This window comes from Protopterus annectens, chromosome 2.part0, assembly GCF_019279795.1.
Source record: "Protopterus annectens isolate FY-2018-M chromosome 2.part0, PAN1.0, whole genome shotgun sequence".
NCBI lineage: Eukaryota > Metazoa > Chordata > Ceratodontiformes > Protopteridae > Protopterus > Protopterus annectens.
The window spans coordinates 1797493385-1797520049 of record NC_056728.1 but is presented as its reverse complement, the minus strand read 5'-3'; the positions used below and the strand labels follow the sequence as shown (position 1 = coordinate 1797520049).

At 38.7% G+C, this 26665-nt stretch overlaps 1 protein-coding gene across 1 annotated transcript in view; it reads right to left on the bottom strand.

Moving 5' to 3' along the window:
- MFAP2 (microfibril associated protein 2) overlaps positions 1-26665 on the bottom strand; it is a 765069-nt gene that overhangs the window by 66974 nt on the left and 671430 nt on the right. Inside the window, exon 7 of the mRNA XM_044061828.1 lies at positions 10591-10693. Coding sequence (XP_043917763.1) covers positions 10591-10693 — 103 coding nt within the window. The remainder of the gene's footprint in view (positions 1-10590; positions 10694-26665) is intronic.

Here is a 26665-nt window from a genome sequence, read left to right as displayed (position 1 = left end):
ATGTTTTTTCGGAATATGCACAGATTGTTGGTTGACAGGCACCATATTGGAATTTGAAGATGGACCATGGAAATAATTGTCTACAAAAAGAGCTCTACGGCAAGTGGTTCTTGCATTAAAGAGGGCACAGAACCGGCAATGAGGGACATCGTGGTCTGGGCCTAAACAAGTGATGCTGTAAGAATGAATGTCTCGGTGTGGAGATTTGCTTTCCACAGGCAAGACAATTGTTAACTCTTTCGGACATTAATTAGAGCAAGAAAAAAAGAGTCCCCAACGGGGTCCTTAACTTTAAACGTTTTCTGCTGAAATTCAACTTCTGGTAGTGACCAACCAGCACTCATGCAAACAGCTTCTGCTGTGGGCTCCACGGAAAGAAAGACTGATGTAATGACGTCGGCTACCTTGCTTTATAGCACTGATGACCTGATGTCAGACTACAGGTGACGGCAGCCGGCACACAGAAACATTGACTCTGGTATTCAGGCCAACTGAGGGCAGCAGGGATAACCCACAGGTGATGACTGCAACAGTGAAACATGAAGAACACCGATGATAATATACAGAAAAGCAGACACTACCACTGTTACTGATAAGAATAGGGCAATGGTACTATTGTTGGTGAGTCTTGATGCAGATAAGGTATTCAATGGAACCATATGAGATTTTTAAGAGTAGGGCAATGATAACATTTTTGTTTCCTGACAGACTAATGGGGTTATTAAGATGATATAAGTAGGGCCAGAGGCAAGAATTAACATGGGGAAGGTCTTCTCTGATAAGCTGTATTTGAAAAAAGGAATCAGGCAAGGGTGTCCTCTTTCCTCTGTATTTGCTTTATTTTTGGAACTACTGCCAAAGAAAATAAGGGACTCTGAAATTTGAGGATATAAGTGGTATGGTAATCAAGAAAACTTAGCCCTGTTTGCAGATGACATTATTTTGTACTTGATAAATCCAGAAAAGGATATTGCAGTGTTATGGTACTCTTTGACACAGTTTGAAGTTTGACAGTTTCAAGTTTTTTTCAGGATATAAAATAAATGAAGATGAAACAGGGTATAGTGGTTAAACGATGTTCCCACAAATGAATTGGTACATTAATACCCATATTTATGGGGACAAGATAAAAAATACTACTTAGGTGTATGGATTAATAAAGATTCTATTACGGCAACTAAAGATATGTGGGAAGAAACTAGATAAAGAATAATACAAAAATTGATAAACTGAAAGCTCTTGATTGTGGATATGGATAGTAAGATAGAATTATATACAGATCAGGCATATTTTTTCAACCAGAGGTGAAGTTATGGACCATACATAACAAAGAACTGAAGGAATTTATTTATCAGGGAAAGATGTTACAAGTTAAGTAAGGCAAGTTTTTACTCCATATAGAAACAAGGTGGTTAAAAATTACCAGATTTGAAGGGATATTTTAGAGCTTTACAATACAAAAGGAAGATTACAAACCAAAGTTGAAAGAAATTATGTTACAAAACGGGAAGTTCACAAAATAAGAAGAGAAAAGGACTTTGGAAGCAAGCGGCCCTTAAGCAGACATAATAATAACCATACAGAATATTTATAAAGTAACACAAAGTATTTTAAAAACTAAACCACCACAGAAATGGAGAAAGGAAATTTTACCAGTAAGGATGGCTGCAAATGACTGCAAATAGAAACAAAGAAAATAGGCAAGAGGGGGCTGGAATTAACTGCAGAAAATTAGAAAAGGAGCCAAGGTATTGGAAACAAATAACTAGAGAGCGAAATGTAATAGAGTGGTATGAGGCCAAGCTGGGTATATGGTTTGGAGACTGCCTTCCCTACCAGGGATTGATAGCAGAGTGTAGGCAAAGAAAAGGAATGGGGAGTGTTAAATAAAACACTAGCCAAGGTTGAGTTCTCAGTTGAATCTAGAACAGACGGTGCTGTTAAAAGGGGATATTACTAAGGTATAATGATAATCAATCAGAAGAGGTTAGAAAAGACTGGAAAGTGAGAATGGAAAGGCGATATACAAAAGAACGCTAAGACATATGTATGGCTCCCAAGTATGCTACAAAGTCTAGAAGGCTTAGAGTTTTGCAAAGAAGTGTTTGCAGAGGTGTTTTATACTCCAAACACACTTCAGAGAATTTGTCATCGGACAAAGAAATGCTGGATGTGTGATGGGAAAGACAATGGTAATAGGAAGCATATTTTTTGGAAATGCAACAAGGCAGAAATTAAAAATCCCCTTTAGGATACTTTGTCAGAAATGCTGAGGGAGCAAATCATTGCAACTAATGAAATTATTCTTTTCAGCTGGGATATAGAAACTGAATTGCATAGTCTTAGTAAGTTTAATGCTATTGACTGCCAGAAAAAACATTTGCTAGAGAACGGAAATCAAAATCTAAATCATTTGTAAATTAAGTATTCAGTGTTTTAAAGGTGATAAAAGCATTGGAGGTGGGATCTTTACAAAAGTGAAGGAGCAAATTACATACAAATTAAACTGAATTTGTGGGAACAATACATACAGAATAATTTTCACGAGGAGGAGTGAAAATTCAAGGAAGGTGGGATTTGAACTATTTATGCAATATTGGAGTGAATGATACACAAAAAGAAAACATATATATAATATATGAAAATGAAAAAGGTTTGTAATTTTTTTTTCTATTAATATATGTATACCTACGTATGCCCATGTCATGACTAAAAAAAGAAAAAGATATGTCCTTACAATATAAAACATAGTCTTTTAAATGGATTTTTAGAATAAAAGCATTTGATTTTTTTCACCCTCTTATCAAAAGTTCCTGGCAATCAAATTAATGCATCACAGGGCTGACAGGATAATTACCCATATGTGAGTCAGACACCACAATATGGGTGCAACAGTTACGCAGATAGGTGTAGTTGTTGACAGACTCTTTTCCTTTCAAGACCAAGCCGAAAGTTTGACACATCCTATCTCCACTGAGGGGTCAAGCAATGCTTAGCACAGGCTGCTAAGGGAAAGACACCAGGTCTAGATGGTCTCCCTTTGGAGATATAGCACCTGTAGCTTCTTATACAGAGTTAGCAAACTAAGCTGTGATCTCAGATTGATGGAGCCTTGCTACAGCTGCAACCATTCTGAAACCAAGCAGATTCTCATCACTCAGTCCCAACCTTGAATCATGATTATAAACTTTGTAGCCTAATACTGGAAAGAGAAGTGCTCTTTTTTTGGTGCAAAATGACCAGACAGACTTTGTGACATTTGACAACCTGTTAAGAATACCACTGCTAACTCAATATGCCTTAAAACAGCATAAAACCTTGCATCTTGCTAATATGGATGCACAGAAAGCATTTGATCCACTTCATTGGGCTTTCTTGTTTTTCGTCCTACAAAAGATGGGTTTGTTTTCTCTTTTATGCGATTAATTCAGTCACTATATAATGGGTCAGCAGTTAGGATATGAGTAGGTACAGGGTTATTCACAAAAAATTACCTTTATAGAGGCATCAGACAGGGATGTCCTCTTTCCCCACTGTTATTCGCTTTATATTTGGAACCGTTGGCTATAAAGCTTAGATCCCAAATGACCCAGAGGTATACTCTGGGATATTTACAGGTCACTCACTTTATACAGATAATCTGTTATAATACCTGAGTGACCCTAAATGGGAGCTACCCATAGTTTTTGAAGAAATCAACTTATTTAGGGTTGTTTCAAGTTAAAAGATAATTCAACAAAAGCAGAAGTGGTTTGAATAAATGTTGAACCCTCTAGGGCTTTAATACAAAAATAGTAATTTCTGGTCTCTCCTAACCATAAGACCTACTTGTATATACAACTGACAGATTCTTTACAGAATATAGTGCCGTAACCTATAAACAAATCACTCAAAAGATAAAAATCTACATTTTTGCAATGGAGGAGGCTAAAACTAGACTTGCAAGAAGAGATAAAAGCCCTTAAAATATGTATTGGAAAGCCTCCTGATTAGTCCTACACATGGCTTTTTCAGCACCTGTGTAGTATGGTTACCTCCTTTATATGGATAGAAGCCCAGATTTTCTTGGGAACTTCTTACGATATCTGGAGACCTATGAGGTTTATTGGTTCCATATTTAGACTATTACAATATGCCCACATTCTTCACCATTCTGTTGGAGATGTACTCAAAGGGAATATGGGACATGGAGGCATGAATTCTGGGACTATATAGAGCTCTCTAGCTTGAAAACAAGTATTTCAGAGCTTTGTGAGAAGTTGTGGCTAAGTATGACTCAGATTTCACCAGGATCATTCCTTATAGAAGTAGATTCCATGGCCTCCTCTGCTAGCAGTGATGACTCCTTGTTACAGGGCATCATGATAATGGACTAGAAAGTAACAACCAGACCAGGGAAGAAACAAGGATCCTCTTCAATCTGACGAACTGGAGATAATTTTGGAAGAAATTAAAGATTATGAAACCAGCCTGAAGAATGACTGCCTAAGGGCAAAAATGATCCAAAACATACTTTGTGGACTTTGAAATGAGATTAAAGATATAGATAATTTAATTATTACATTGTACTAGATGGAGCCATTATTATCAGTTAGGATCTGATTATAATAGATTTCTAAAATGGTCTCTAATTTTACCCAAAAAAATCCAAGTATGTGTAAGCAGTTTTTGGAAGTTTATGGTCTGTAATTTTCACATTCCCAAGCTTGCTGTTTACATGATGTGATATTTTTGTAAAATGTTATTGCTTTCTTGTTATTTTGGTTTGTTTTATGATTACACTTACAATTCTTTCCTTTTTCAAGATGTATCAAATGCAAATTCATCCGCCTTTTTATTAATAAGGTTAATCAAGATAAGAAAAAACACTTAAGAGATTAAATGAAATAACTGACTACTATAAAAAAGAAAAATGATGTTGCTAACATTCAGTAAGCACATGATATGAGACTGAAAGTTCAGTTTTAAGAAGCATCGGGTACATTAAGTATATGGGCATAGCCAGGATTTTTGGAATTGTTTGCCAGATCCCAAATGTAGCCCCATTACCCAGAAGTATGGCTCCTAACTCCAGATAACACACATTTATACACTGTTTAACATTTCACTACAAAGAAAAAAAAACTCCTGAAGTCACAGGATTAAAAAATAGCCAAACAGGCATTCTGAAACAGAAAGCTATTTAATAAACCATTTCATAAACTGTACAGCCACAAACAAATGGAATTCTATCATTACCTCAGTGTACAACATAAACAGATTATGGGGATTGTAGTCAGATACAGCTGCCAATTATAAGCTCCTTTGAAAAAGAAGTTGAACAAGTTTGCAAAAAAAATATGAAAGGTTGAAGGTTAGGATTATTACCCATTGGTAAGAAAACAGTAGATTTTAGGTGGTGGCAATGAAAGACCCAACTGCAGTACTTGGATCAGATGATGCAGGGTAATACCACTTAGTCTTGGGGCGAGCAAAATTAGTACTTGATTTACATGACAGAGATAGAGCCTGTAATGAAGCAGTTTTAACAAAGCTGAGTACAAAGCAGTGGTTTACTCAAAAAGCACAAGATTGACCAAATTTACTGGGATGGTTTATTCTCCTAGGAAATATGGAAAATATCAATGTGACTTCCATCTCAGCCTTGCACAAAATATTACAGGGGGAGGATTGGAAGGTAGTTGATAAGGGTAAGATCCTTTAGGAAGCCCAATTTGGTACCAAATTACCTACAGTGGTATGGTCACAAGTATATATTAGGCCAAGAAAGCAAACAGGTTTAAGAAATTTTGGATTTTCAGCTTGAATGTGTCTACATAAATATTTTTACACTCCATATAGGCCAGCTTGCCTGTTTCTTAATTCATCAGGAGCATGTAAAGGCAGGGCTATGGATGACTAGCAACACATGATTAGAAGGTGTCCTAAATTAACACAATTTAGCATAAGGATAGATCAGATTATAAGGATAGTTACTGACCAAGAAATTGACTGTTGGCATGAAACAGTTTTTTTCTAGGCTTATGGGATGAAACTGTTCTAAATCAAAATTTGCAGAATTATTAACAATAATTAGTATAGCAGTAAAGAAGTCAGTCACTAGGAGATGGAATCAAAAAGATCCCACTATATTCAAAGCATTAATATATTTACTACAGTCAATCCGTGAAAATGAATAGGTGCCCCATAAATACAGAATAACCAGGTTTGTTCAAAGATGGTTACCTTAGATAAATTTTCTAGAGCAAAAGGGATAGAATACTTTAGCTGGGGGGGGGGGGGTTCTCCTCTTATTTGATTACCCTAGGTATTAGTTTATTTTGTGAACTGGAAGCCATTACACTGAAGTGTTTAACTTTTCTTGACACAAAAAATGTGTGGGTATACAACCATTCTGTCTGCATTGGGTGTTTTTAAGTTCTTGGTGACTTAAGCAGTTTAAAGCTTTTATTCCTTTCATATTTTTTAATTTATATTGTATCAACTGTAGATAATATACTATATAGCCACAATGCCTATGTACAGGAGCTAGAATCACTCAGTATTAAACCCAATACCATTTTCCTAGGTGATCTAAACTATCCAGCTATAGACTGGAAAACCTACACCACCACTAGTGCAAAAACATAGAGATTCCTAGACTTCATCAATACAAAGGCCCTGGAACAATTAGTCAGATTATCCATTAGGGGGAATAACATCTTGGATCTTGTCCTTACTAATATGGGAGCATCTTGCACTGTCCCTTGCATATCTTCATCACTTGTTAGGTCTGACCATAAAGCAGTCTCCTTTGAAAATAAAACTGAAACCAGCAATCCCTTTCACTCAAAGTACCTTTACACATTTCTTTAATAAGACAAACTACCTACTCCTAAGTGATACATTGGTAAGCTTCAAATCACCACCAAATCTAGTTAACTCCACTGAACATGTAGAAATGTACACCACCACAGTAAACCAGCATGTAAACAGCTGCAGAGAAGCATCAGTTCCCCATGGGAGCAAGTGCAGAGCAAACCCTACAAACAAACCCACATAGCAGAACTATAATATCAGTGAGCTTTATAATAAAATGAAAATAATTCTGACCAAAAGTAAGAAAAGTAATTCTTAGAATGTTACAGCCCTTGTCACTGAAATATACAAACTCAGGAGCTTAATAAAATCCACCATAGGCAAGTTTGAGGCTAAAATAGCTGACCAAGCCAAAGAGAGTCACAAGGCATTTTTTTTACTTATGTTCGAAATCTCAAAAGCACAGCATAGCAATGGGTGAGCTGATTGTGAGCGATGTTATTTACAGTGAGGCTGAAGACATTGAGAACCTACTGGCTGATAAATTTAGCTCTAACTTTACTCCTCTCTCCTCTTCATCTCACCCTCAAGATATAGCTGAAAATGGATTGCCTCCCACTACGACACAAGACCAAGTCCTAAAAGTGGTATCAAAAGCTGAAAATACTGCATTGATGGGTCCTGACAACATACATATATGAATGCATCTTAAATAGCATGAAGCATGATTTAGCCGCACCCCTAACAACAATGTTCACTCTCATTCTCTATATAGGTTTTGTACCAAGTGAATGGAGATCAGCAATAGTTATTCCCCTGCATAAGGGAAGACCTTCTACAGATCCAGGCAATTACAGACCCATAAGTCTGACCAGCCTAATATGCAAAGTCATGGAAAGACTTATCATAGAACTAATCAAGCAGGACATAGGGAATCTCTAAACACTGGATCCATCTCAGTCTGGACTTCTCATGCTTACTCAATCTGATGGATTTCTTTGACAAAGTTAACAAAGCAATGGATGAAGGCAAAATGGTTTGCACTGCATATCTTGACCTGGCCAAAGCTTTTGACACAATCCCCCACTCAAGTATAGTAGAAAAGCTAAATAAACTGGAAATAAATCCTTATGTCACCCAATAAATTGCCAAGTGGTTCACAGACAGGATGCAGGAAATCAAAATAGGAGAAGTTACCTCAACAAAGAGACAAGTCACCAGTGGAGTCCCCAAGGGTTCTGTACTGGGACGTCTCCTGTTTGGCATCTACTTTTCTGAAGTAAAAGCCAATACCAAAGGGCTCTGGCTGACTAAGTTTGCAGATGACTGTAATCTAGGAGCAGTCATCGAATACCCAAATGACTTTGCCATCCTACAGGAAGGTTTGTCCCAAATAAATAACTGTTGCCAAAATCATGGACTGAAATTAAATGCCCAAAAATGCATTATTGTATCATTTGGGAAGTCATCTTTTCCAGAAAACTAATGAATTAACAACATACCCCTAAAAGCTGACCCAGTTGTTCTATATTTGGGAAGTTATGAGGACAGTGACCATTCTTTTGACTATCATATGTCCATTGTTGCAAGAAATTCCTTCTATATTGCACAACTTATAAACAAAGGGATTGTTTCTAGATCTAGGGATGTCATTGTCCCCTTTTACTCTGCCCTTGTTAGGCCAATTATTAAATATAACGCCCCTTTGGACATGTATCTGTCCAGACACATGCGACAATCTGAACTCCCACAATGATACTTTACTAAAAGGATACAAGGCTTAAACAACATGTCCTACATGGACCGACTCAAAGCCCTGTCACGGCACTCATTATCTTACAGACTGCTACTAAGTGAACTGTGTGTGGTTTACAAGGAATCCTCCAACCCATTATTGATGGATTTACTGAACATCAGAAAATCAAATGGCATCAGAAATACTCGGTCTAGGGGTCTAAACCTCTTCTGCAACATCTGAGACCTGCCATTTGAAATACTCTCTCATAAGAGAAATGGTGTCCCCAAAGGAGAATTCTTCCCCTGGAGATTCAGGATTAATAGTGTCCTCTTCCTCAGGAGTAATTAAGTCTTTGGGAGATTCAATTTGGGAACAATATGTAAGTGATTCATTAGAAGAGTAGAGCTCTTCCTCTGACTCTTCTAAGGCCTGCACAGGTGTAGGGGCTGGTTGGAGCACCTGAAACTGAAGGGCCTGGAAGGCTCTGAACAGATTTTGGGAAAAGGTTTCCCACCCAGAAGCTGATTCTGTTTCTCTGTGTTTTAATTTTTACTTCCTCTTAAGAGGAGTAGCCTGGGTGGATGGAAAGGCGGGAGTAAGCCCACTCAAATGCCAAGAGCTGTGGTTGCCCATCGCCATCAAGAGCTGATTGCTGATTAACCTCAGCGGACATACTCTATGTTTCCAACAAACCTGCTTCCACCATGGTTCCTGGTTCTATCTGTGAAACCAATGTCCGATGGGACCTTGGGCTAACATCCACCTTAAAAGTCTTACCAGACTCCCAAGGTGCAGCATGGGCATCAGGCCTAACTTTTTTGGCCTTCTTCTGAGGCGGCTCCTCAGAGGTACCTACCCACCCTCCATACCTAACACCAAATGTCAGAGTCTCTGGTTTTCTAAAGTTTTCTAAAGTTTGAAGGCAGCCAAGCAGCTGTGCAGCATCTTTGGCATGAAAGTCTTGCAGATGTCACAAGACGTATGGTCGTGGCCTTCGTCTAAACAAAACAAACAGTGATCATGCATGTCCTTATGTGGAATTTGTCTTCCACAAGCACACTTCCCCTTCCTAGCTGACATGTATGTTTGAAAAGCTGGAAGAAAGGTTAACAAAAATCCAAAAGGGTACTTATCTGTATCTGAAGGCCGAAACAAATGAGTGAACTACCCCACCCTCCATACCTAACACCAAACATCAGAGTCTCTGGTTTTCTAAAGTTTTCTAAAGTTTGAAGGCAGCAAAGCAGCTGTGCAGCATCTTTGGCATGAAAGTCTTGCAGAGGTCACAAGATGTATGGTCGTGGCCTTCGTCTAAACAAAACAAACAGTGATCATGCATGTCCTTATGTGGAATTTGTCTTCCACAAGCATACTTCCCCTTCCTAGCTGACATATATGTTTGAAAAGTTATAAGAAAGGTTAACAAAAACTCAAAAGGGTACTTATCTGTATCTGAAGGCCGAAACAAATGAGTAAACTGATTCCCAGAGTTGGCAATCAGAGGTCCGTAGATCACTGTGGCAGAAAAGTTCTGAAGTGGGTATGTGCAGATGTCACCTTTATAGCAGATGTCAGTTTATGGCTCTGACATGCAACGTCACACCTACCCTTGATCCTAAGACTTTGGTATTTTGGTCGGATGTCAGGTGCAGCAGGCAGCGACCTCCCTACAGTTATGGATACTGCAACATGAGAACATAAGGACATCTACTGTTTCCTACGTTCCTATGCATTCAGACTTTTTTCATCTTCGGTGAGCTGCCTTTTTAGTCTTACCACTTCATACTTAAAGTTTGTCTCTCGGCTTCCACCACATTCTTCTTTGTTAGAAATGATTCTGACATGTGCAACTCTCCTGCACCAGTTATTCTTCCTAGTGATATCAGGAGTGGCATGAGAATAGACTATTTTAATGTAGAGCTGTTCACTAAACTGGGGTCCCATCTTTTAAGAATTTGTTCTGTTCCTTCCCCATCATTTGAACACTAAACCTAAAACACTTTTTAGTGATTCAGAAACAATATTGGGAAGCTGCAGAGTCAGAATTAACTAACCTGTAAAAACAGAGGTGATTTGTTGGGCTGTTACTCAAGCAAGTTTTGCAAGGTTTGTGAACAGAATACAATCTGGTGCAAGGATATTGCTCTTCTCTGCAATCTGAAAATTAAAAGAAATGGAAAAATCAAGTAGTCTCCCATATTGCAAAAAAAGTTATGAAACATGAGAAATCGTTTGTACAACTGGTAATCAACAATGTTTATATTTGTAATTTACACTTGTGACAGACTAAAATAATAGTAACATGTTTACCTAGAAAACTTGCATTTTTCTTCTGCAAAAATTAAAACATAGCTTTCACAGAAGATGACTGAGTTTAGAACCATTTTGGCTCAGGAGCCACTTACCGTAATTAGCAAGCTTTGTGGGATCACATTACCATGTGAAACATGTACCTGTCCATTCAAAACAGTTTGTTGCAGGATATACTGAGGGCTAGATATAATGCTATGGTGGGCCAGATTGTGGCCCTAGGGTCACCTGTTGGATGCCCCTAGTTTAGATGAACTAACTTTCAATATCTGTTTACTACTATTCTTTGGATCTCACCAACCTGCATTACATACATTTACACAGGCCACCTTTTGGACTATCTGCTTTTGAAACAGCCTTTCTCTTAACTTGTCTCTGCTGTTACGATTTTGTTCTTACTACGAATGAAAATCTTCCAACTCTTAACAAACTTTCAGAGAGCCCTCCTTAAGGACTTTACTCAATTCTCTCAGAGGAACTGCTTTACAGACATCGAAGACATGGGCAAATCATATTTGCACAGTTCAGTACTGATTTTGCCATTTATGTCCTAGTCATTTTACCTTTTTTCCACACAATATCATTACAAACTTCTCTAAAATTCTTCTTTTACATTTTCTAGTGCCTACCATCATCCTTATTACATAGGTTCATAGGTTCATACTAGGCTATCTGCCCTAGGGCATTTATAAGCCTAGCCAGAATGTGTTTGGCTTTCGCCACCCATTTTAAATTTATTTTGCTATGCCGTTTTTCGTGGTTAGTATACTGTGCCTCTGTCTAACAGTGACACAGAAGTGATACCCGGGGTAAACCTACGATCTCCCATCCACTCATCAAGATTCCTCTTGAAGAGAGTCAATGAGGGACTCTGCCTAACCTGGACTGGGATTTTATTCCAGAGTGAAGGGAGCCTCTGGGTTATGAATCTGTCCCTCCAGCATGTCCTATTTATTTCAGTGCTGAGGTTCAAGTCTCTCGAGCGTAGCTCGATGGGATTTGGATTTTCTGAGGTGCAGCATGTCCATTAATTCCGGGTTGGACATTGCTTTATACGTCAGGCACAGATCGCCTCTGAACAGGCGGTATGCCACTGAGTAGAGCTGGAGTTTCTTTAACCGGGCAGCATATGGCATCTGTTTGAGCCCTTTGATCCTCTTGGTGAGGTACTTTTGGGGTCTTTCCAGTTGCTGCAGGTGTCTGGTAAGGTACATCCCAAAAGGGGCATTGTACTCAATTATGGGCCTGATGAGGGATGAGTAAAGATGCATGATAACCTCCCCTGACCTAGATGTGAATCCGTTCATGATTAGATGGGCTATATAAAATGTTTTTCTAACCACTTTGGCCACGTGGTTGTCAAATGAGAGATTGCTATCAACTTGGGTCCCCAGGTCACTAATTACTTCTTCTGTACTTAATGGATTACCACCTATGTGGTAATTTGTGGGCACTTTGTTTTTGCCAAAGGAGATGACTATACACTTTTTGGCATTTAGCTTGAGGCCATGGCTCTGGCACCAGTTGTCTGTTTCTATGAGGCCCTTTTGGAGGATGCTTGTGTCGGCTGGAGAGTCAATTATGGCGCCCAGTTTGCAGTCATCTGCGAACTTGGTCAGCCACAGTCCTTCCGTGTTGGCCTGTACCTCCGAGAAATATATACCGAACAAGAGAGGTCCCAGGACTGAGCCTTGTGGGACACCACTTGTAACTGGTTTGAGTCTGACATGGCTCCAGCAATTCTAACCATGTGGGTTCTGTCCTTGAGCCAGTTTGCAATCCATCTAGTGACATAGGGGTTTATATTTAAGCTGGTGAGCTTATCTATAATGCCCGAGTGGGGTATTGTATCGAAGGCTTTTGCGAGGTCCAGGTAGGCTGTGTGGACCACCTTCCCCTCGTCAATGGCCTTGGTGACTGTTTCAAAGAAATCAACCAGGTTTAAGAGGCAGGATCTGCCCTTAACAAAGCCGAACTGGGTAGGATCCAGTGTCTGTAGATCCCCAATATCTTTATTTATGAGGTCCATGATGATCCTTTCCATAGCTTTGCAGACCAAGCTAGTCAGGCTTATGGGGCAATAGTTTACAGGATCCATTGAGGCACCACCTTTATGGAGAGGGACCACTGTTGCTGTACGCCACTCTTTGGGCACATATCCTGTAGTAAGGCTGAGATTGAACAGTAGTTTTATGTTTGGGTTTAGCTCTTCTTGGAGTTCATGTAGGATGCAGCCCGGGACACCGTCTGGTCCCATTGATGCTGTGCTTTTTGCTTTGGAGAGGGCGGCTCTTACTTGAGCATCTGAGATGTCAGGGGGACAGCACTCTGCTGGGATAGATATTTGCCCTTTTGGTGGGGAGGGGGGGGAGAAGTTTGCGCTGAACCTGTCAGCTAGGATGTTGGCAATGTCTGTGGGTTCGGTGTATTTATTGTAATTTTGGACTAATTCTGAGCATATCTGGAAATTACCACCCAGGTTCCTAGCATAACTAAAGAAAGCCTTGTGATTATCCCTAGTGTCCTGTGCAATTTTTCTCTAAAAGCTGGCCTTAGACAATTTTATGAGTGCCCGTAGTTTTTTGCTAATACTGATGAGTGATGCCTTCCCTTTTTGGGATTTTGCTTTATCATTTAGTAGCTTCCTCCTTCTATTGTATAGTTTGTTTATGGCTGGGGTCCACCAGACAGAACGTCTGCCTTTGGAGGATTGGGTCTTGGTTTTATTTGGGATCGCATGATCCATGCATTCCTGAAGGTGTTCATAGAATGCGTTTATAAAGGATTCTGCGGTCTGAGCCGTATTTTCCACAGGCCCGGGGGCTTTGAAGGATTCCACCTCAGTTTTGAGAAGTGTGAAATTTGCTTTAGAGAAGTTTTTCACTGTGGTTTTCTGGGCAGGGGGTGGGGTCGGGATGTGAATATCCAGTGAGATTAGTTTATGGTCTGATCTTACCAGTGAGGGATACACTTCTGGTCTGGAGCACAGAGTCCCCATGTTGGTGATGATCAGGTCCAGTATGTTTTCCCCTCTTGTGGGAGTGGTAACAAGTTGTTCCATAGCATTTGAGTTTATAAATTCTAGGAACCTTTGGGCTAGGGTGTTGGAGCTAGAGTAATGCTCCCAGTCTATGTTTGGGTAGTTGAAGTCGCCCAATATAATGGTGTTTGGAGAGACCTTCATATTTTCCAGTGTTCTCAGGAAGGCCGAGTGGGGTCCCTGGGTTTGGGAGGGTGGTCTGTAGCAGGCTATAAACTGGAAGGCAGTTTTACCCACTGTTAGTTGCACATGGATAGTCTCTGATGCTTCGTGCTTTGCCACCAACCTGGAGGTGTGGATATCTTTGATGAATATCGATACTCCCCCTCCTTTTGTGGTTCGGTCCAAGTTTTGGGGCCGAAAAGCATGGTATGAGGTATAACCTGGTAGTGCTGGGGTGCTCTCGGGAGCCCTGAACCAGGTTTCTGTTACTGCACAGATATCAATGTTCTCCATGCTAAGGAGAGTTTCGAGTGCATGCATCTTGAGGTTTAGACTTCTGGCGTTGAGTAGCATTACTCTTAGTTTCTTATCCCTTGTGATACCTATGGAGGTGGGTTTGTCTTTTGAGGCTTGCCTAAAAAAGGCACTATGGGGGTAGCAAGAGCCTTTGCCAATATCCGAAAGCCCAGGGGTGACAGGTGCAAGCCGTCCCTAGTGAAGCATCATGGCTTGTCGAGCATATCATCCCAAGCTGACAAGCATTGGATCCCCTTTGAATGACACCAGTACTTAAGCCAATTGTTGAAATTTATCATCTTGTCTTCATATTGTGGCATCATTCTTGGTGAGGGTAAGATGCTACTCAAGGTCAGGGTCATACCGGCCTGGGCTACATGCTCAGAGAGCTCCTCTATGTCTCTTTTCATGTAGTCCAGGGAGGTACGTCTCAGGTCATTCACACCAGAATGGACAATGACTGAGTCATATTTGTACTTGCCGTGTGTGTGTGTGTGTGTGTGTGTGTGTGTGTGTGTGTGTGTGTGTGTGTGTGTATATTTCTTTATATATGTAGCTTGCAAATCAAGTATGTGTTCTGGTGTTTTACCCTTTTCAGCCACCATGCTTGTGTTCTCTCATCACCCCTTATTCATTATTAACTTATGTGCAATATTTATGCAGTGATATTTTTAGATTGCTGTACCAATTTATAATTTCATGCATCCCTTCACTTTAATAGTTTACATATTAAACTGCTCAGGCTCTACTGAAAACTTTTACATGTCCTCTTCTATATTCCTGATTATTTGTTAACTCTTATTCTAGTTTAACATATATCTAACATACTATTCACAGTTTTGTGTGTGTGTGTGTGTATGTGTGTGTGTGTGTGTGTGTGTGTGTGTGTGTGTGTGTGTGTGTGTGTGTGTGTGTGTGTGTGTGTGTGTGTGTGTGTGTGTGTGTGTGTGTGTGTGTGTGTGTGTGTGTGTGTGTGTGTGTGTGTGTGTGTGTGTGTGTGTGTGTGTAGGGGATTATGCTCTCCTGCAAAAACACCTGATTTATATTTTTTTCATCAGTTCATTTTTTGAACAGTTTTGTTTAAACAAATGGACTTCAATAATGTTGCTTTTTGATGATTCAGCATGTACCAATATATCTACTCACTTAACTTGAGTAGCCCATAGGCTGACCTCAGAAACAGGGACTGCAAAAGGTCGACAAACCAAATGTCAACATGTTACCACGCATGCGCTGAGAAAGAACGTCTGTGCATGCAATTTTCACACACAAAAAAATAAAAACATCTTTTTTGCAGGTTGGCAAGCCCCCTTGCACCCCCCACATACCCTGCTAATTATACATACTAACTACGAGATCGCACATTATCCAAAGAAAGGAAATATTATCCTAACCAGGGATTGTTGATCTCACACACCTGTCGACCATCTGCATATATGAACCAAATGCGATCAATTAAGCAGATGTCAACAAGCAAGCATTTAGACTAAATGCAGGACCCCCCCCATAGATATACATACACACACACACACACATATATATATATATATATATATATATATATATATATATATATATATATATATATATATCTGTGTGTGTGTGTGTGAGTATGTGTATATTTCTTTATATATGTAGTTTGCAAATCAGGTATGTGTTCTGGTGTTTTACCCTTTTCAGCCACCACCCAAGCTACTTGGCAAAGACAACAATTGCATTAGGACAGTACAATATTACATGAAGAGCATATCAAAATTACAAATGCAAGACAAATATGTAAAGTCAATAAATTGAATTATAATATACTGAAGTAGTGAAGTGAAATACAATGTAAATACAGAACACATAAGTATATATCAACAGCTGATATTTTGTTATACTGACAGTCATATCATTGACGTGTCTCGTTAACAGTTGATGTTCTGTTACACTGACAGTCATTTCATTGAAGACAGAGCACTGATTACATTAAATACTATACAAAATGTCAGCAAATCAAACCCACTTGCACAGACGGCTTCCTTTTGTGATGGTTTAAAGTAACAAATTAAAGTCACATAACCCCTATACAAATTATGCATTAACAAAAGTGAAAAAAAATCATGCTTTACATTTACATATATATAAATATAGTAACTCTTTGATCACATAGCTGCATGCAAATGGAAGCAGCACACAAACAAAGATGTAGAGTATTCACATTATCTATCATAGCTATTACAAAACCATTATATAGTTTGAAAATGAGAACTTGTATATAAGGGGCATCACCTCTTTATTTCATATATAGCCCTAACTACCACATTATTTGTACATAAACATAGTCACACAGACAGTACCATACCACAACGCTGCATTAACTACTGAATGTGAAGTTAGAACATCAGTCGGTGATGCATACAGCCTGTATGACTATGGGCAGATGTTTACCTGACATTGGTTGTGATGTTATCGATGGTGGAGTGACATAAAGGTGCTTAACTTAACATCCCATTTTCATTTCTATAATGATTTTGTTATTCAAAAAATGGATACCAGGGAGATATTAACAATGTGTTAGCATCCTTCTTTTTAAATAGTTTGATTCCTAATGTTTCACTAATGGGTGCATTTTGCGCACTCATCCCAGCTCCACAATGCACACTGGAGTACTACTGCATGTTTCTTACCAAAATGTTATTCTGCCCTGCAAGAATTTACTCTGGATGCATCAGTTTCCTGTAAGTTTTCTCCAGTTTAGAAGTTGTCTAAACACGCCCTATGTGTTATTACAAAGCAGCAGTGGTACAGTCTCCTTTCTCACACATTGATACTTTGTGGTAGGCAGCAGTACAGAAGGTACCAGGAAAGCACCACACACAGTAAACTGTACATTTTGTACATATAATAATACATGTTGCCATACAATATCTACTGCTAAAAAGTCCAGCACTGGGGTATTATGCCATCCCATTACAAATGTTTGAGAAGCACAGCAGAAAATCACTATGTTACAAATGTTCAAATCAAACACCAGCAAGAGATGTACTACATACATATATACATACACACATACACACACACACACACACACATTTATATATATATATATATATATATATATATATATATATATATATATATATATATATATATATATATATATATATATATATATATATATACACACATACATACATATATATATATATATATATATATATATATATATATATATATATATATACACACACATACATACATATACATGCACATACATACATACGTATACATATATACATACATGCATACATAGAAATAATAGCAATATTTAAACTGCAGAGTGCTAAAGGGAAATTTAAAAAAATAAGGGACTACCTCGATAAAAGCATGAGTTGACAAATATTGCTGTTAAGCAAATTTTTTTTTTTTTTTTTATAACTCCAGAACACAAAAGCAACAGAAAATAGAAAGCATTCTTGTTAACTTAGGGAGCCTATAACAAGGAAAATAACCAGGGATCCTTTAGAGGTATTAGAAGTATTTTGGAAAATGTATGAAAATCTACATTAAGCAGAGAAATGTGGAAATCATACAAATAGAAATGTTTATGGCAGAATTAAATATGCCAAGGCTAGAGGTACATGAGACTCTATCACTAATAGGATAGGAGGAGATGAGGAAAAAATAGTGATGTATAACCAATCTACAGGAAAGTTACCAGGAACAGAATGGGTATTACTGTGGAAGTTTGGAAGTTAGAACAAAAGAAAGTGATAAAGATTTGGAAGGTTTTGTTTAACAGTATTTTAAAAGTAGGGGAAGCACTTACAACTTGGAAAAATGCTTTCTTGGCTGTAATACCTAAAGGTGGTAAAGGCCTATCAGATACAGCTTCATATGGGCCAATTTCAATTTTAAACCATGATTGTAAAGTGTTTATGTCTATAATGGCTGAAAGAAAGGCAAATGTGAAGCCAACATTGATAAAGATGGATCAATATAGTTTTGTGGTGGGGATGCAAACATATTAACAACATTAATAGAACAATGATGATCCACAAGGAAGCAGAATGTACGAAAATACCACTGTTGTTGGTGGGCCTTGATGCAGGGAAAGCATTTGACAGAGTAAGCTGGGATTTTATGAGCAGGGCAGTGGAAGCATTTGCATTCTCTGATCAAATTACTAGGCTGATTAGGACATATGAGGGATCAAAGGCAAAAATTACAATAGAGAGTTCTTCTCTGATAAGTTCTGTTTGAGCAGAGGAACCAGGCAGGGGTGTACTCCTTCCCCATTGTTACCTGTGCTATATTTAGAACCACTGGCAAAGAAATTAAGGGACTCAGAAATTCAAGGATATAACTGGTATGGTAATAAAGAAGAGTTGGTTTTATTGGCAGATGATATTATTTTATATGTGATAAAACCAGTAAAGGACATTTTAGTGTCGTGGAACATTCTGAGACAGTTTCAAATCTTTTCAGGATACAAAATTAATGAAGATAAGAAATGCCTGTAAACTATGTACCTACTCATGAATTGGGTCAGCAATACCCATGTTTATGGGGGCATGATAAAGTGAAGTACCTAGGTGTATGGATTAAAAAAGAGTTTATTATTGCAGCAAAGGTAATACAACACAATTTTCTCTAGCTGATTTCTCCTGTCCACATATTTCTGTTTGCCCATCCTCTGACATGGTACTTTCATATGTTTTATCCTAGTTCCTGCTTTCTTTTGCTCACAGGATTTTTTTCAGGGATTTTTAGTCAGTTTTGCAGGGGTGACCAAGGTCTAGATGTTAATCTATGGTTAAAGCTGCTCCTGACCCAATTTCCATCCACAAAATGATGTATGTAAATGAGAAAGGTATAAAAGCCTTCTCTCCACAAGGATGTCCTTGTGTCTTTTGATGGCTGGAATCGACAGCTGAACAGCAGTTGGCAGTGGTAGTTATCACCATCTACCAGAGGTACCAGCTAAGCACTCCACACCATACTCTTCTTTCAAATGAGACACAGTAAAAGAACCAATATCCATTTAAGAAACGGAGTCATGCGTGCACATAGAGTTACAGCATTTCCACTTCAGAAAACCACATTTTGGACATTCGAGTCATTTATTTTTATACTCTGGTTGGGTCTGTACATTTATAGACCTCAACTTCATTCTTTGACCAGACATATCTTTCTGTGTTTTGCTGCCTCCTTTTTTCCTTTCTTGCTTATCCACCTTTTGTACAAGTATGTAGAATTTTAATTTGTAAAGGTTGTTTTAGTTGCAAGATCACCCGGCAGCTGTTTTGTGAGTTTAAACATCATGCAAGTCACAGCTGACAGCTGACTCACCTCTCACATTCAAGTCTGTTCCTCATGACAATTGTTTATAAACTGTTTAGAAGACTGAGGGAAGTACCCTTTTAAGTAAACCAGGACTATGTATGCAGTGGCAGCTGTTAAATAAGAAGGCACTGTTTTTATCCTGACTACATACAAGAAGAGACCTCTGTTTGGACTCACCTTTTACAGTGTTTAGTCCTCTTTAAGTGGTCATTACTACTACTTATGGGGAGCAGGACTGCTCCAGGCTTAGGGGTGAGAATTAATATTTGCCCATTCCCTTTCACAAAGTAATATCCATGATGTCTTAGTGAAGTACTTTGTTGATAAAGAACATGTGCTGTTTTATTTACCACCGTTCGATGAGGGCTCATTTATCCTGTGACAGTTTCATCTTCTGTCTGCTAATAATCAGTCTAAATCATATTTGTACTCTTGATACACTCAAATCTCATTATAAACAAAGCATATGAGGTTAGCCAGTCTGATAACAAAGGTACTGTCATTAATCTTACAGTTCCAGAGGAGGTAAAATGCAGCTGTCAGACACTGAAATAAACAGCTGCTGAAGCAGGTCAGCCAAAGGAGGCAAACTTTTTAAAATTACAGCTACAGGGGAAGAAAGACTATTTCTGTCACATAGACTTAATTTAAAAAAGCTTAACACCTGTCATATTCTATGAAAAAATGTACAGATTATCTTAGAAATCAATGCTGCTAAGCCCTACAGCTCTATTTTCATTTGACTGCATTACAAATCGTGTTATTGTTATTGTTTTTCAAAGTCTCCTTTGCACCCCATTAGCTTTTACTGACAAATTCCTTCAGTGTGAAACAGATGTTACACCTTATGCTTCCTCTGGAAGGAGTTCAAATTAAAGACTTGAATACTGGCTCTAGTGAAACGCTAAAATATATTTTACTGAAAAGTACTAATGTGTGCTCCTGACAAGAAGAGTATTACTATGAGCAACACACCACACCTGACGCTGTCTCAAGATTTCTAAACGCAGTTAAAACCATCCACTTTAATTATATAAAATTTATGATAGCATATATCACATAACAAGGTCAATGTTTACATTTCTTACATTCCTTAAAACAGGTTTAAGACACTAAATCCATTGTTTAATTCGGGCTCAACAGTTGCATTTAAGACAGTGATCGCTCGTGTTCATTATTCTCAGTGTTAAGCTTGATGTCACCACATCTTAAATTCATCGAAGTAACTTGTAACATCATGAGTTTTAAAATATGTGATTTAGCTTCTTTCATGACATGTTTTGCCAAGGCAGTATATGGGTTCCCTTTCCTAATGTCATATATATATAAAATGTATATATATATATATATATATATATATATATATATATATATATATATATATACACACACATATATACATACATATATATACTGTGGTGGTGGTGCTGCGGTAGCATTGTCGCCTCACAGCAAGACGTTGTGCCGTTCGATTTTCAGCTAGAGCATCTTCTGTGTGGAGACATGCATGAATGGGCATACCTTTGTTGAAGGTTGTGCGTCAGGGCTGGCAAACTCGGCACATAAAAAATCTACTGCCAATCATTAGCGGACCAGAGTTCCGCTGTGGCGACCCCTAACCGGGAAAAGCCGAAAGACACAAACAAACAAACAAACATATACATACACACACACACACATATATATATATATATATATATATATATATATATATATATATATATAAAATGCCATGTTTTTGTGATATAAAAAATGAGATGACAATAAATCATTTCAAAACCTTTCCCGTCTTTAATGTGACCTATAACCTGTACAATTCAATAAATAATAAACAAAGCATATGAGGTTAGCCAGTCTGATAACAAAGGTACTGTCATTAATCTTACGGTTCCAGAGGAGAAACCGGGAAAAGCCGAAAGACACAAACAAACAAACAAACATATACATACACACACACATATATATATATATATATATATATATATATATATATATATATATATATATATATATATAAAATGCCATGTTTTTGTGATATAAAAAATGAGATGACAATAAATCATTTCAAAACCTTTCCCGTCTTTAATGTGACCTATAACCTGTACAATTCAATTGAAAAACAACCAAATCTGTTAGGGGGAAAAAATATAAAAAATAAAAAACGTACAATAAGCTGGTTGCATAAGTGCGCACACCCTTAAACTAATACTTTGTTGTGTGCGCAAACCCTTAAACTAATACTTTGTTGAAGCACCTTTTGATTTAATTACAGCATTCAGTCTTCTTGGGTACACATCTGCCATCAATTTAAGAGACTCTGATTACCCCATATAAAGTTCAGCTGTCCTAGTAGGATTTTCCTGACATTTACTCAGCTGCCTGCTACAGCAAAAGCCATGCTTTGGAGAGAGCTTACAAAGCATCAGAGGAATCACATTGTTGAAAGGTATCAGTCAGGAGAAGGGTACAAAAAATTTCCACAGCATTGGATATACCATGGAACACAGTGAAGACTGTCATCAAAAAGTGGAGAAAATATGGGACAACAGTGATGTTGCAAAGAACTGGATGTTCCACCAAAATTGATGAAAAGACAAGATGAAAACTGGTCAGGGAGGCTGCCAAGAGACCTACAGCATCACTGAAGGAGCTGCAGGAATTTCTGACAAGCACTGGTTGTGTACTACATGTGACAACAATCTCCCGTATTCTCCAAATGTATGGACTATGGGGTAGGGTTGCAAGACGGAAGACTTTTCTTACACAGAAGAACATCCAGGCCTGGCTAAAATTTGCAAAACAATACATCAGGTCTCTCAAAAGCATGTGGGAAAGTTATAGTCGGATGACACCAAGGTTGAACATTTTGGCCACAATTCCAAGAGGTGCACTTGGCGCAAAAACAACACTTCGCACCACCAAAAGAACATCATCCCCACTGTGAAGCATGGTGGTGGCAGTATCATGCTTTGGGGTTGCTTTTCTTTAGCTGGAACTGGGGCTTTAGTTAAGGAGGAGGAAATTATGAACAGTTGAAAATACCCACCACTTTTGGCCTAAAACCTTCAGGTGTCTGCTAGAAAGCTGAAGATGAAGAGGAATTTCACCTTTCAACATGACAGTGACCCCAAACATACATCCAAATCAACAAAAGAATGGCTTCACCAGAAGAAAATTAAAGTTGTAGAATGGCCCAGCCAGAGCCCAGACCTAAATCCAATATAAAATCTGTGGGGTGACCTGAAGAGGGCTGTGCACAAGAGATGCCCTTGCAATATGACAGATTTGGAGCATTTTTGCAAGGAAGAGTGGGCAAATATTGCCAAGTCAAGATGTGCCATGCTGACAGACTCCTACCCAAGAAGACTGAATGCTGTAATTAAATCAAAAGGTGCTTCAACAAAGTATTAGTTTAAAGGTGTGCACAGTTATGCAACCAGCTTATTGTGTGTTTTTTATTTTTTATTTTTTCCCCTAACAGATTTGTTTGTTTTTCAATTGAATTGTACAGGTTATAGGTCACATTAAAGGTGAGAAAAGTTTTGAAATTATTTATTGTCATCTCATTTTTTTATATCACAAAAACCTGGCATTTTAACAGGGATGTGTAAACTTTTTATATCCACTGTATATGTTCATTTATGACCCCTTTAAAACTTCTGTTTTCCCCAACATAAAATTTCAAACATATTACACAACTAGCTACATAAACTTGGTGCTCTGTATTACAGTTGCATAATCTCAAACTTGATATTTCTTCTACCCAGTTACAGGATGTTCAGAATTATCCTCACATAAAATACCTTCACAATAATTACAACCTTGACATGGATGTCCCAAATGTGTATACTTTATTCTCAACATATGAAAAATGTCTGTAGCATAGATTCCTTATTAAATTAGCTGTTGTTTTTAAAAGTAAACTGTGGGCTCACATCAACAATCCATTCTAGACCTGAATCAACTGACAAAATCTGCTAGTTCTGTTTAATAATGTCTCAAAAAAATATTAACATCAAAAGAAATCTGAAGTAATCACATCACTTGTTACTAGAGCCAGAGCTGGATCCAGCACTAGGTGACATGGTCAGTCGCCTAGGGCCCTGTGTCTATGAGGGGCCCACTATAGCCAGAAAGCTTCGACGTAAAAAAACAAAACAAAAAAAAAAAACTTCTCAACACCGCAGTGGTGGCATCTTCTCCTTTAAGGAGCAGAATATGTGGATTGCACCCATACCAACACAGATGTAAACCCATTCCGCACACGTGAGTGGAATTTAAACTAGCTGCTCTGTTTATAGAGAAGGTAAGTGCGTGTGCACGTTTGTGTGTATACTTTAACTAGTGGTTCCGAAGTTTCTACATGAGAGAGAAAGTGCTTGTATGCATATGTATGTGTATGTAATTTAAACTAGCCATTCTGTTTGTATGAGAGATAGTGTGTATGTACTGCTGTATGCGAGAGAAGGTGTGTTTGTGCACTGCTGTGTGAAAGAGTAGGTGTGTGTATGTGTTACAGTATCAGAGCAGAGTGAAGGTAGGTCTGTGTAAGAGAGTAGGCGTGTGTGTATGTGTGCGTTTCTGTGTGAGAGCAGAGAGAAGATAGGTGAGTGTGTGTTTAACATACCTCTGAACTGCCCAGATTTAGCCTCATAATTTTGGTTTGTTTCTCATAAAATTTGTGGTTTTCTGGCAAATCATAGAAGATTGAAGTAATTAAATAAGGACATATATATTAGTTTCAGACTTCACATCCTTCAGAAAATGCACGTTTACACAAATCCTGTTATTCTAGAAACTTTCTAAGTTAAAAAGAGCAATATTTAAAATCTATTCCTATTTTTGGACCATTGTATCCCCATTGTTTTAGGGTTTGTCCAGATTTCTTAAACTAACAGGTTGAAAGGTATCTCTCAACTGTCCAGATTTTTGCCTCATATTTTTGGGCTATTCCTCATAAAATGTATGGCTTTCTGTCAAATCACTAAGGATTGAAATAACTAAATAATGCTACACATTTCAGTTTCAGACTTCATTTCCTTCAGAAAATGAATGCTAAGACAAATGCTGTTATTCTAGCAACTTTCTAAGCCTATAAGAACAATATTTATAATCTGTCCCAATTTTGGGGCCTTTGCCCCCCCCCCATTATTTTAGGTTTTGTCCAGATATCTTGTGCTACGAGGTTGATAGGTGCGGAGGTATGCTATGTAATTCCCTAGTTGGGGGGGGGGGTTAGTCTATTAACTTGATCAGGCTTGACCCTGTAACTTGGTTACAGGAGTCAAGAGCCTGAATCCTCTACAGCAACTACCACACTGCTGAAGGAATTGTGAACGTCTTTTGAGACAAGAGCCTGAATCCTCTACACCAACTACCAGACTGCTAAAGGAATTGTCAACTTCTGTGGAGACAAGAGCCTGAATCCTCTACACCAACTACTAGACTACTAAAGGAACTGTGAGTTTGAGTTTGAGTACATTTTCAGGGAATTATGAGTTTCAGTGCACTTTCAATGGATTATGAGTTTCAGTGCATTTTCATGGAATTGTGAGTTTCAAGCAGAGAGGTTTACTGTTGGTCATGCTAAGTCTGTTTTCAATGTGCAACTAATGGTTTTGTTTAGCAAATGGCAGCCACTGTTTGTGCTGCAGAATTTGAAAGCAGTGTTAGTAGCATAATTGCCTTTGGTGCAGAAGACTGTGGATTCTTCTCAGACACCAGGTATATGGAGTGCAGACTTTGCAGTGCCCTTTTGATTGCAGATTATTTGGTGCATTTTAAGGGGGATAGTGGTTCTGCACTCCTGAGTGCATCCTTCTTTGTATGAGATGCCTAGTAACTATGAACTTGTTGGTTTGTCAGTCATTCCCTATTGCTCTATTACCAGCTTTCCATTTTTTAATGTAACATAGGCAATTAATGATAGGCTTAGTCCTGTCCAAATAGAATCTAAGTAGTCCGTGAACATCCAGGGAGTGCAGTATTCGTTCCTCTTTGTTTTGTGGATTAGGGAAAAAGGTAGGCAAATGAGTGGACTGATTTAGGGCCACAGAAGACACCACCTTGGGCATAAAGGAAGGTTAGTCCTGAGGAAAACCCTGTCCGCATGGAAGATAATGAAGGGTTCCACTGCCATGAGGGCCTGTAACTCAGACACTCTTCTTGTTGAAGTGATGGCTAGAAGGAAGGCTGTTTTCCAAGAAAGGAATTTTAACTCTGCTGTAGCAGCTGGCTCAAAAGAAGGAAGAGTGAGCTTTTCCAATACAAAGTTAAGGTCCCAGGCTGGAGTGGGAGCTCTCCTGGGGGTCTTACATTTTTGGCCCCTCTAAGGAATTGCTTTAGCAAGGGGTGAGAGAAGAGGGGTGGCTCAGTATTATAATTTGCTGAAATGGCAGAGGCATGAATTTTAATTGACAAGAAGGATAGGCCCTTGTGGAGCACTTCTGTTAAGTACTGTAGAATATGAGGTAAGCTGGGCACCGCTGTGCCCATCCCCTGAGCTAGACTCCAGGAACAGTATCTTTTCCACTTTTCAGCATAGGATTTTCTAGTACTAGGCCTCCTTGCCTCCAGAATGACATCCAGTACCTGCTTACTGAGGGATGCTAGGGGAGAGCTCAAGGAATTAGCCAGGCTGCAAGGTTCAGGGTTTAAAGCTGAGGGTGCAGAATCTGGCCTGCCTGCTGGGACAGCAGGGAAGAAGTCTGAGGCAGGTGCCATGGTTGTCGCAGTGTCACGCTGCACAAAATGGGTTACCAGTGCTGGCATGACCAGTTTGATGCAATCAGTATTGTCCTTGGCTTGTCCTGTTTGATCTTTAATAGGACCTTCAAGAGAGAGGCAGAGGGGGAAAGGCATAAACTGAGAGGCTTTCCCAAGTGAAGGACAGGGCATCCACTTTCCAAGCTTGGCTGTGGGGAGTTCGTGTGCAGAATTTGTGCAATTGGTAGTTTTAAGGGGAGGCAAACAGGTCTACCTCTAGAGTCCTC